At 32.7% G+C, this 13,023-nt stretch overlaps 2 protein-coding genes across 3 annotated transcripts in view; one reads left to right on the plus strand and one right to left on the minus strand.

Annotated features, from left to right (window-relative positions):
• Positions 1–343: 343 nt before the first annotated feature.
• Positions 344–1,753, plus strand: LOC109594957 (dnaJ homolog subfamily C member 8). Of its 2 annotated transcripts, XM_020010227.2 has the most exons (5): positions 345–528; positions 580–900; positions 954–1,190; positions 1,253–1,371; positions 1,597–1,753. In XM_020010227.2, the coding sequence occupies exons 1-5, from the start codon at positions 469–471 to the stop codon at positions 1,610–1,612; spliced, it is 753 nt and encodes a 250-aa protein (XP_019865786.1). In that variant the 5' UTR covers positions 345–468; the 3' UTR covers positions 1,613–1,753. The 2 variants fall into 2 exon arrangements, with proteins under 2 accessions (XP_019865787.1, XP_019865786.1); XM_020010228.2 differs by lacking the exon at positions 1,597–1,753 and having other exon boundaries at positions 344–528; positions 1,253–1,536.
• Positions 1,642–13,023, minus strand: part of LOC109594955 (uncharacterized) — a 33,822-nt gene continuing 22,440 nt past the window's right edge. The window contains exons 7-13 of the mRNA XM_049964250.1: positions 8,310–11,000; positions 3,338–3,534; positions 3,102–3,277; positions 2,776–3,049; positions 2,533–2,720; positions 2,266–2,474; positions 1,642–1,980 (exon numbers count right to left, since the gene is read on the minus strand). Coding sequence (XP_049820207.1) covers positions 1,838–1,980; positions 2,266–2,474; positions 2,533–2,720; positions 2,776–3,049; positions 3,102–3,277; positions 3,338–3,534; positions 8,310–11,000 — 3,878 coding nt within the window. The 3' untranslated portion in view covers positions 1,642–1,837. The remainder of the gene's footprint in view (positions 1,981–2,265; positions 2,475–2,532; positions 2,721–2,775; positions 3,050–3,101; positions 3,278–3,337; positions 3,535–8,309; positions 11,001–13,023) is intronic.

A 13,023-nucleotide genomic window follows, 5' to 3' on the forward strand; every position in this document is an offset into this window, starting at 1 on the left:
CTTACTTATTGAAATTAAAAATATTTAACCAAAACTTACATTGTTATTAATAATGAAAATATCACTATCAATGTTATACAAAGTAATATTTTAATATTTTAAAATGGCATATTTTTTGTGGCGCCATCTATTATAGACGAGTATGTATCACGTTATATGCTTGTTCTGTGGGTATATAAGTTAACTGTCAATTGTTGTAGGAACAATAAAATATTTCTAACAATTTTTCATGAAGTCATTTAAAATATTCTGAATGTTTTTTGTGTTAATCTGACACATAAAGCATATATTCTAACTAAATATATTTATGACTTACAAACTTATGTTGGCTCCCCTTGTTTAAATTAATTGACATTGGACATGGTATCTGTCAAAACTAAGTTTTGTCAACATTGTATATTAATATTAAAATAACAAATAAAACCAAAATATTACTTATAAGATTCTTGAATTTCTAATATTATAAATATGGCAAATACGAGTACACAAAATGATAAAGACGCAAAATTTAACGAATTTTATACAGAGGTAAGTTTTCTATTTCATATATGGGCTAATTATTATATACAACTATTTTAGGTAAAAGAAATCGAAAAACGTGACTCGGTACTAACACCAAAACAACAAATTGAACGTCTATTACGTCCCGGCTCCACATACAGAAACTTAAATCCATTTGATGTATTACAAGTTGAGCATGACACACCAATAGAAGAAATTAAAAAGAAATATAGGAGATTATCTATTTTAGTACATCCAGACAAAAATCAGGATGATCCTGACCGTGCACAACAGGCTTTTGAAGCCGTCAATAAAGCGTGGAAGACTTTAGAAAATGAAGAAACTAGAAAAAAATGCATGGATATTATTGAAGAAGCTACAGGCAGAACAGACATAATGGTAAAAATAATTCTTGTTAAAAAAGTGCCCTATCTACTTAAAAAATGTTATAGCTTACTGAAAAACGGAAAAAAGCTAAAAAGGAGGGAAAAGATAGTATACCTGAAGATGATCCTGCCAAGTACAAACATGCTGTTTATGTCCTTACCATGAAATTATTTGCAGACATGGAGAGAAAACGACGTGAGTTGGCAGAAAGGGATCAAGAAGAGAGAAAGAGGAAAAGGGAGGCAGAAATTGAGGAGGAAGAAAATCAAAAGACACAAAAAGAATGGCAAAAGAATTTTGAAGTAAGTGAAGTGTTTTCTATGTGAATTGAATTCATTTAATGTTGCTTTTGCATCTGTTTTAGGAATCCAGACAAAATAGAGTTGATAGTTGGCAAAGTTTTCAAGCTAATTCCAAATCTAAATCAAAATCTAGTAAAAAAATTAAAATGTTCAAACCTCCCAAAAATAAACCAGAATCAAGGTAAATATTTAGTTGTAAGTTTACCTAAGTTAGTTTAATATTTAAGACAGAAAAAGTTCAATTGTTTAACCTCAAATGTAGTTAGTATTTTTTGTATTTTTTCTGAAAATGTGAATACATACTTATATTATTTTTATAAGTAATAAACTTAATTATGATATAAGATATTTTCATTTTCCTAAAACGTTTTAAATTATTATTTTACTTATGTTTTATTTTTATTAGTTCAACCAGGAAGTAACCAGAAGTCAGGAACAGTAAAACAAAGGATGCATTGAAGAATAAAATATTTATTTTTATATCAAAATATATCACTTTGTTAGAACCTAAATAGGTATACTTTATCATACTAGTAATAAAAAATTACTTACAAAACATAAAATGGTTACACATTTTACCCCATATTCATTTTACAAACATTATAACATTAATAACAAGAACATTAAAAACATTTTGAGTAATTTTATTATGATGCCCGAGTATCCAGACTTGGTCTCAGGGTTAAACATCCTTCTACCCACAGGTTTGGACGCTCCAACATACTTTTCCAAAGACTCAACTCTTTTCCTGTTGCATCCATCCAATCTACTGCTTTTCCATAATGTTTTCCTAGAAAAAGTATTACACATTATTTTATCATGATATTGTATACTTGTGTAATTTAATATGTTAACTACTTCCTTAGTTTTGATAACACAGTGTTTTTAAATAAAAGAATTTGAAAACATTTTAGTTATAAAAATATAATTTATAATCTATTTAAATATTAATTTTGTTGATTATTTTATTGTATCCAGCTAGATTATATTGCACAAAACAAAATAAATTAGAATTGTAAATATTGTTTCCTTATTAGTTTTTTTTTTTTAATAAAATAATATATGGAATATCTACCTGTTCCAAGAGAGAATCGAACTCCTCCGAGGAATTCATTACTGGCTAATCTGTCGTGATCCCAGACCGTCAGCTCCAAACATCTTTCTGCTAATTCTTGTAAGGTCACATCCTCGTAAACAAATGAGTAATTCCACACAGGATTGACTGTTCTCTTAGCGACTGGTGTTTTTTGCTTTGAATTTCTTCCCTTTTCCGGCAATAAGTAGCTAACAACATAAATAAGCATGAAAATTATTATCAAAGTTTGTTTTGGAAGTTGCTTACCTTTTACAGAAAGGATCTGAAGTTCCGTTGGATTTGACAGCGGTCAGTGATTTGGCTTCTTTAACTAAAACATGCAGACTGCCTCTGGATCTTTTGCCCTTCTTCTGAATTGTCATATCTGGCGGGACGAATTTAAGACAGACGATTATATCACCTTTAAATGATAAAATATCCTCAAACGGTTCCGTCTGCAAAAAAATTGTATTAGTGAATCCTTCAGGAATAAAATATTATATATTTTACCCTTTCTTGGAGGTTGTACCATTTGGGCGAGGTATCATCGAAAACTTTGTTCTCCAAAGCCATCATGACCTCACCTAAAAAGTCATTGCGTCCAAACATGTCCGAGTGCCAGACGGTCAGCCACAAAGTCCTTGTCTCCAAACCATTGATGGAGATGTGGAACTTTAGTGTCTCATCAAACACTGGGTTCAGTGTATGCTTCTTGACCTTTGTTTTTCGTTTACCACTCTTCGACTTATCAGGTAACAAATAGACTTTGACATACGGATCAGATCTAAAACAATGGTTTAGTCGTTTTTGGCAATTTGTGTTCTACGTAATCATACCGATTTCGCTTTGTGTCAACTGATGCCAGATCTCTGCATTGTTTGATATGTATTTCTAAAGCTCCAGCTTTGTAATTGTATTGGAGCCCGAACTCCACTTGGCCCCTAACAGTGACTGTGCCATATCTGCCTTCGCCGGCTCCAGAGTAAACGCTAGCCATGGAATCAGATCTTACCTGAAATCGAATTCAATCAAATAACACACAAATACTTTGGATTTATTATATATTGCTTACTCCTAAACTAGATAGACTAGTCCTTGTCGTGTGCACAATTCTCTCGATGTCGTCTTCCTGATATTGCCAGTCTTGACTAGATACAGATGAATCCGTGCATCTCCTGCTGCTCTGGGCAACAGGGCTAGGCGTTGCACTTTTACTGGAGTTTTTATTATTTAATATCGGTGATGAGTGAGCCTCCGTAATACTGTCATCTAAAAATAAAATTAATGATATTTAAAATATTATCTTGGCAACGATTTTATCATTCATTGCACACTAGATAACTGTTTAAACGTGATTTTCTTAACAATGGCCAAATAGAGGATATAATTATTTACTGAAGTCTAATATTAAAAGATAAAAGTAGGTAATTGCTTTTAATGTCGGTATGTACTTCGAAACGAGGAAGTGTTATTTGAGTGATTACGGAAAACGGGATGTGTTTTATTAAGTGTTCAAATTGTTAAATTTATTTTCGATTACAATTTCAGTTTAACAAAAAGTTGATATTTTATTTATTTATCATCAGTATTTATCATCACTTCCAAATATTTGTTAAACACAAAACTAACGGATAATTATTAAAATCCATCAAAAGGTGGACTGACCTAGATATTAGCAACAAAACCGGATATAAACACATTTATATCCACTTAAACCAGTTCACAGAATTGCTTCGAATTGCAAAACTAAATTAAATACGCAACTTCATTGAAAGAAATTCACATAGAAATTGAATCAGAAAAATTTTCGCTTTAAATTAGTCAGGAAATCGTTGCATGCTTTTAATGCAACTGATAGGAGAATATCCAATAATTAAATGATGATTCATTCAATGATCATGTGGTTTTCAATTACAAATACAACAAATATTATGAAAACAATGTTCATATATTATTTTAATGTGTCCATTTAATGATATGAATGTAATTTCGTTTAGCAAGGCAAATGAACTAGTGAACTTTAAATATCCATATTTACTTTGAAAGAAAAGAATTGCATCCATAATAATGGACACTGAATCGGAACCAAAACAAAGAAAGTTGTAAAGAACAAAGAAGCTCATTAAAATATATACTAATAGTGCGATATTTGAAGAGCCCACTTCCGTTTCACACAATAATCCTCATAATTGGCAAATTGTTAATCACATCATTTTTACAATTAAAAAGATAAGTATCGATATTTCGTTTATTAATGAAATGAAGTGGATTTTTGTAAGTGAACGAAATGAATTTATTCCGAACATTTGTTCCAATTACCTAATTTCAATTTACCTACTTATAGAAACTTTTTTATTCATTTAATTGATCATTTAACAGACTGATGATTAATTCTATAGCAGGCGTCCCAACAGATACGTTTCCATATGTAAACTAATTAATGCATTATTAAAATACATCCATTTAATTTGCTTAATTCTGTGTGAACATTAAACTGATTAAACATGCGTTCCAAAAGCAGGTATCTAGTTAGCTTTTTTAAAATTAATATTTGATGTAAAATGCAACTGTTCTTGTTTGAACAGTAAAATAAATTCACAAAATAGTAAATCAACGTGCATTTCCTCTAATTCATAATTAATTCCACAAATACGATGACCCAAATTAATAATAAATTTATACATTTTATTTACAAACTTTATGACTGGATATAAGGTTGTTCTCTGTGGTATTTAAAGCTTTACGACTTCTTTCGAGACACAACAATGAGTGCAATATAATCCGGTGTTTTATGGAAGCAAAACCGGCTAGCATTCATGTTCCTGTTCATGCCTGACCTGCGAGCTTAAATTTCAATAACGAGGTTCGTAGAAAAGCTAGTGCATGCCTAAAACGCTTACAAGCCAGTAAACAAATAAAACAAAGACTTTAGAAAAGATGATATTGTTGGGAAATTTAAATCTTTTATCACGTTTATTTTCGTAGGTTTGACGTTATGTTATTGTTAATAAATACAATTGATAACTTATAAAATACGGAATTGTTGACGTATGTATGAATAATTGGCGGAAAATAATTTTGTTACTAAATATGATTGTATTTAATGTTACACATAAGTTCATTTGAAACCAATTAAATTAAACTAATATACAAGTATTAATAATTTACTTTACGGTTAGGCTAGACACAATTAAACAATCAATATTAAATATAAACAAAGAATTAATAAGAGAATTTGTATATAATATATATAAAGTTCATTCATTGTGACAAGAAAAATGTGTTATTTCGGATATTGTTTAATAACAATTTTAATCCAATACTCCATAATAATGTATAACGGCACAAAACTAGGTTGTAGATTAAAGTTGTGTGAAAACGATAAATTGTGTTTAATCTTATTTAAATTGTCTTCATAATAAAATAATATTCTATTACAGTTACAAAAGTATAATCCCATAATATAAATTTGCAATTACCACAGAGAGTTGGGCAAAAATCAAAGTTTTCATAAACTTTGAATGTCAATTTCGCATACTTGTTCATTATAATACAACAGTGTAACAAAGAAGCGTTATTATGTTCAAAAAACAGTTCTAAACAATTCATATGTAATAAGATAGAACACGATAGCCGAGCTCACATCTGTGCATAACTCTGATTAATAAGTACTAATTAAAACTCATGTAACTGTATACATATTAACAATATGTTAATAAGTTGTATGATAAACATTTCCACGGACAAATATTTAAAGAGCGCACGACCAATGTTATAATAATAATGGGTGTAATTTAACATTTTGCCTGTATAATTGGAAAGCGTTGGCAGTGGTTTCTTTTTCGAATCGTCGAGTACACTTTCTATTTTATCGAAATTGGAAGAGATTGTATATTATCCGCGGTATCAACCTTATAATCTTGTTTAACATAGCCACTCAAACGTGCGATCCATATAACTAAATTTTAACGTTTCCGCTTTTTATAAAGAACTTTTTAGTAATTAAATTGATTAGGGTTTATTTAATAAGTGCTGGTTATAATTGTTTCAAATTGGTGTGTGGGTAGATAAACACAATCAATTATAAATATCGTTTACGCCCTCAACGAGTCGTTTAATTCAGAATCGAGAAAGAATTTTTTCAATAGACCGGTTGAGTTTTGTGTTTTTGTGTCAGACGCTCACATTTATTGGTTTATTGGTTTTATTAAAGGTTATAGACACGTTACATTGAAAATAAAACCGAGAGTGCTTCTGTAAAAGCGTACTTCTATGACTTCAGCGGTCAAATAAGGATAATCCAATGGTTGCTGCTACGTGATGGAATTTTAAATTATAAATACCCGAACAAGCTATTCATTAGAATTTCATTGAAAATAAATTTGATTTAACCATACTTTAGGCCTGCAATTACTAAAGCCATTTCCATTCAAAAATTATAATTTATTTCAAATAGAAAGCGTCAATATGGTCAATTTTATAGATGGACCATCGTTTTATTATAAAAAAAATGTTATGCATTATTTTTTCTTTTGAACATAAATTAATAAACAGTTTAAATAAAAAAATTGATTTCAATTAAAAAATAAATTCAAATACCCTAAAAAGCTAAAAAATTAAATATGTTTTAAAGTGAATGAAATAAAATGAATATCGAGTAATTCCTCCTCTGCCATAAATTATAGATTGACAGCGACTTAAAAGTTGTCTTAGTCATGTATTCATGGCATTCCACATATGCTCAATTGGATTCTTATCTAGAAGGCGAAATGATTGTAGCAATTTAGACCTCTTGAAGGCACTAATGTGCATTAGTACCTTCAAGAGTACATCCAAAAGTCATTACCAACAATATTACACTGTGGATATTTCTCTGCCAGACATCTGTATATCATCTCGTTTGAGATAAAGATTTATCAGATAGTACTATTCGCGCCCTTCTTTAGTACACACAGTATGTTCACGTGTTAATAATATTAATTCCGGTACTTTCTGGTGACCAAGGAACCTGTAGCTGCCCTGTTTGGTTTGCATCGTGTTCCGTAAGTTTTCTAATTATTGCTGGACTTTCAAATTATGCGTTTTGACGAGCAATTTATGTTAGACATTTTCACCATTAATTGATTTGTATTAAAATTCTAAAAATATAACCCCTTTATACTAAGACATTAAATAATTTTTAGACATTTCTTTCTATCAAAGTACTGATAATAAATCTTAAATCAACATGTTTTCACTTAAATTGTGTTATTTACGTATACGTACGTTTTAAAGGTCCTTATTTGGATTAACTAATAAGTTAAATATTATTAATAATAAACACTGGTAGTTGGTTTATAACATATGCATATCATTTGCAAAAAATAATATAGGAACTGCAATGTTGTATATGTTAGACATAACGGTTACAGTGCCTCCAACTTTCTCCATGTCTAAAATTATTTGAAATCAAATATTTATGTATAGCAATAATACTACTAAAGCTTTAATTATATTAAAATAATTAAATACTAATAAAGGTGAATTAATTAGCTGATCTATTTATATTGATTGGTTATGTAATTTATGTAGTAGATTTAGAATTATGAATATATTACAAAATAAATTAGATTAATAACTATTGTTAAATACGTTAGTAAAATAACTTAATTTTAATGAGAATTACATAAGCTTGTGGTCTATAAGTAACAAATATACTAGTTTTCGACATAATTTAAGATTTTTGTGTAAAATGTGAAGTACAATATATTACTTCTTTCTTTTCATGTCTCTTGTAGTAAATTTTCAATGGAAAGCGAGTGTGATTGAAAGAGGTTTCAGTTGCTACCTTTTTTAACTTAGGATATAAAAAAAATAAAAATATGCCTGCGTCATTTTTTACATTTTGCCTTGGAGTTAAAATTTCCTTTTTAAAAAGACAAACAAAATATCACAGGCACAGTGTAATAATCATTTTTAATATTACCAATAAAACTGATAACTTTTTGTCCTCTCATCAAGATGATTTGATACCTCTTCATAGTAATGGACTGTGCAAAACTTACCACTAGGAACATTATATTGCTGAGATCGACGGTTACGTCTAGGTAATTGTAATCCAGGAGCGGACGCGGCTCGTTTCGGTATCGTCGTGATAAGCTTATAACCCGGAGGTCTGTACCTAGCACTTTTCACGTTCTGCGGTACAAACTGATACATACTTTGGGCTTTGTGTATGTTATTGGAAGACGTGCTGGTCGGAAGACGTGGCAGTGAATTAGACGTTGGCACCCCAGTTTGCAGACTCCTAGGCAATGTCGATCTGTTCCCAATCTCCTCATCCTCGTCACCGCCATCGGCCGATCCGCCTGATCCACAGGTCGCGTCAGGCACGCTGGATCTTCGTTTTGTCGGTCTCGAGGAACTGGACACCCACAGTTTGTCTTCGATGTTTCCACCGCCAATGCTTCCGCAACTTCTCACGCGGTCCAGATGTTCTCTACTCTTGTGATTGAATAACAAATCTCCAGCGGATCGGCGTTTGGCTGCGATAATGGCAAGGGCAGAAGCTGAAGCTGAACCTTGTTCACCAATAAGAGACAATTTGTTCCTTGAGTCACTCGCGAGTAATGCTGATTCGAAACTACCACGCCAACTAAACCTCTCACAGTCACTGGTTTCTCTCTCTTCGGCAATATCGGAAACACCACTACTCGATTGATGCAAGTTCTTTGTTTCACTTAATAAAATGTCATGAGATCTACTTCTAGGCAGTATATTGTACGTCGATAAGTTATTTTCTAAAAAGTTGTCATGTAAATTGCTGTCGGAAGTGCTGTCTTCGTCTGTCGTTGTGGACGCAGACGAGATCTTCTGGTACAGTCTACGGTGACTATGTCTAGTCTTTGGGCTATTGCTAGTGTGACTTTCGCCACTGGATACTTCGTGCATCAAAGCCACCAAACGGCTACCAATGTGATGCATAACTTTGGCAATTAAAGGCGGAGAATTGCGCGAGGAGTACGGCATTGTTTCCCCCGTGGCCATTTTCTCCAAAGAAGCCACAAGCTTTTGGTAAACAAACGCCGTTTCCTTGTTCAGTCCATTACTTTCATCGACAATTCCACCATCACCTTCATCTCCTTCATCGTCGACCGAATTATCAAACTTGTTAATAATCTGCTGACAACTGTCCGAAATCTGCTGTTGCAGCGCCGATTTAGTAGATGCACCTTCCAAATCTGAACTGGTGTAATCCGACGAGTCGTAAGAATCACTCCAAGTGTCCTCGCTGCTTAAATACTCAACAATCTCGCGTACCTGATCGTCTCTAATACCGGGCACAGTTTTCATCAGTCGAGTTAGTTCGTTTTCAAAATAAATTAATTGGGGGGGTTTCGTTCGATTTTTCATTCGCGCAATCGGAACGGGTTTTGGAGACATTCGAGAGCCCAAAGTGGGCGTTGTTGGATTCGAAGCACTATACTGCGAATTGGCTACTAAAGTTTTAAAAAACTGTCTCATCTTGCACATCATTAGATTCGTTTCTTCATCTGAAGACCAGTTGTTGAAACTGTCCTTTCTGGTGAGTGATGTTACAGGGGGAGCGTTACATTTCAGGTTTTTCTTTTCTTCTGATGTGTCAGCTTCTTGTTTGGACTCACTTTTGCTCGGCGGTTGTTCCGGCGATTTGTTTTCGTTCTGTTCTTTTAGTAAATCGTCGCAGCTCCCAATAAATCCACTATCACGACTCTGCTGGTTCTTGGTGGTCATTAAGTTTGATGGACTACTGCAGCCTTCGGGTTGTGGTGTTTTATGACCATCTTCATCTTCGTCCGATACGTTATTGTTTTCGTTTAACTCTTGAGTGACCTCCAAAACTTTCAATTCTTCAGTGCTGGAATATGTGTTTTTGTTTTTCTTTCCTTTTTTCCTTTTAACCGTGTCGAATTGGCCATCAGACTTTTCAAAGCTATTTGAACCACCCTCATTGGTGTCCGAGTCGGATACCTCAGACAGTATTTGCGTTTCGGAAGACTGATCTAAAGCGCACAAGTCGGGATTTGTGAGTAGGTTGTCAAGTGATGAGGAATGACTGCGTCCGGTGCCTCGCGCCCTGACCAGTTTCTTTCGTCTTTGTTCAGGGCTCGGTTTACCTTCGCTGTCACTTCCGACGCTTCCATCAGAATCCCTCCTTCCGACTGCAGTGAAGCCCATGAAGCCACTGAGAAAGTACTTCTCCAAACGTGATGATGCCAGATCAGCGGGATCGGATGGTTCGCCCTTGGAAAGGGTTTCTTCGTTGCCGCCCATCGAGTCCATGCCTTCGCTGTAAATACTGCTCGTTTCCGAGAACATTTCGTCCCGATTCGAACTAATCGATTGCCCATCGCCCAAGCCAAAGAAAAAGTATTTTTCTAAGTCGGTCGTGGACGCGGGTCGTTTCTTTTTCGCCGCACCTTGTTCGGGTTCGCTTTCCTCGCAACTCTCCTCCACGATAGTGTGAAGAGTGAAATCGATCGCGGATCTGTGATAGCCGCGCAGCTCATCTTCGTGGTCGGTGGCGGCGGAACAAGTCAATGTCACTTCCTCACCTGACGATGAATCATCGGTGGCGGAGTTTGACTGAAGATCATCTTCGTCATTGCTTAAATTTTCGACCCACGAATCATCATCGGCCAAACCCTCTTCGAATGCTGAGAGGGTTTCCACACCAGTTATCACCGTAACTCCATCTTTTTGTTTGTTTTGATTATCTAAAAGTAAATTTGTTGCTTAGATAAAGGTTTTTGGAAACACATACGGATTGATTGGTTATTGTGCGAAGAGTACGGATCTGAACCTAGCGTTCTTCATGTCTTTTCAAGTGGAAATAGAATAATTATGCAACCTGGTGTTAATTTAAATCAACAATCAAAGTCTTTGTGATTAAATGACGGGCGGTTACTAAACACAATTTTAAGTGACGTAATGTAGTAAGTAACAAATCGAATAGTATGATAATATTTTATGGATGAACAATTGAAACATCACAAAATTATGTTTACATACATGAATATGCATAACTTAACCTAATTTGTACCAGTAAATTCCGCCTGGAAGTACGTATTTGCAACATAAATCTCACCATGTGCGAACCCGAGAGATTTAATATGAAAGTTTTGATAAATATATTGTTTTTATGGTTAATTTATCGTTCCATGACAGAGTATGAAAGCGGTTTCAACAATAGTTTGTTAGCTGGAATCATTTTCTGCAACGTTTGCCACTCAGGGTCGTGACATTTAAAAACCTGGGCCAACGCTTTGGGAGTGTCATCCAACAATATGGATTTTCTTTAATTAACTTAAGTGAAATCATTCCATACGTGCTTAAATATGAAACCTACTTTTTTCAGGTATTGCGTTCAGAAATCTAATTATATTTTTAAACTTGTGCTAATACCCATAATATTACTGACAACTTCTGAGCTTAATAAAGTTTAAAATAGTATTAATAAATTTGTAATATGAAATTAAATATGTATTAGCTAAATTATCATTTACTTAAATCATTTCACTTTCGCATGGGTCAATAAGTAGGTAGATAGGTACGTGCATATCTATAATTTTTTATTTATGTCAAGGTTCCCAGTGCCTTTTCCTATCAGAAAATTATTTTTAAAAATAATCATAAGTGTACTAAAATGTAATATTTATTATAACACTGTATTGTTCCCATTGTTTCCATTTCTCAATGTAACGAACGTGACAATTCTGTACATCAAAAATTACTAATTCAAAGGATAATATAGACTTAGAGTTTTCTGTACCGCCAGGTAGAAATTCTTTCCTACATAATTAATGTTGCATTGCCAACAACAAAATTTCACTTCGCTATTTGCATAATCTCACAATATTCTAAAAATTCTCGGTCTAGATAACAAGCCATGTTTATTTACTACGATTACATTAAGGATTCATTGTGCGGCAGCGTTTTCATTCTGAAGTGTAACAATTTAATCGACATGTAAATATTTGTATCAAATTCTACGTAAATATAGAACGAGGAGCCCATTGTAATGGGTCAAATACCTGATGTGACTCACAATTCTCTTATTATGGTATTTTGCGCATGTTAGCTTTAACTTTGATATTAATCAAAAGCAGCTAAAATGTATTATTTTCTAAGAAATGATTTAGATATAATTATTTACAAATTTTAATGTACATTAAAATTATGAAAATATCAATCATATTAATCAAAATTATTAGAATGAGTTCATTAACTAAAACTTCTGTTTAATATTATTCGTTCACTAAACCCGTAACATTAGATAAATATCAATAAGTTCATTAGTCATTATGTAAATGTTATTTAATATTGTTAGCTGTTCAATATAAAATGTTATGCAAATTTAAAAAATTAAAACATGTATTGTTTTTGGCTCTGCATATTGTTACCCCTTAATCTAATACAAATTGAACAATTAATTTTACCTTGATCTAAAATTCAATTAAACTTGTTTAAACATTAAAATAAAGTACTTTTCGTTCTTATCGTATTTTGAAATTCTGATTTTGTTGGATTATCTCTTTTATAAGGATTTTAAGATTATTAGTTCATTTTGTTGCCACATCGCTAAACTGAAACAGATTATTTCGCCACTATAATCCTACATCATGTAAATTTTAATTCATTTTTAATGAGAAACATTTTTAAGCTGGGATTTTTGTTGTTAATTATAATTTTACAATTTTCTGAAGAAAGATGGTTTCCATCACTATGATGGAATGTTTT

The sequence above is a fragment of the Aethina tumida genome, chromosome 3 (assembly GCF_024364675.1).
Source record: "Aethina tumida isolate Nest 87 chromosome 3, icAetTumi1.1, whole genome shotgun sequence".
Classification (NCBI taxonomy): domain Eukaryota; kingdom Metazoa; phylum Arthropoda; class Insecta; order Coleoptera; family Nitidulidae; genus Aethina; species Aethina tumida.

Bases quoted from the DNA above. Each gene is read 5' to 3' on its own strand.
- LOC109594957 (XM_020010227.2), top strand. From the start codon at position 469: ATGGCAAATACGAGTACACAAAATGATAAAGACGCAAAATTTAACGAA. The intron at 529-579 runs GTAAGTTTTCTA...CAACTATTTTAG, and splicing joins TTAACGAATTTTATACAGAG to GTAAAAGAAATCGAAAAACG. The intron at 901-953 runs GTAAAAATAATT...AAAATGTTATAG, and splicing joins CAGGCAGAACAGACATAATG to CTTACTGAAAAACGGAAAAA.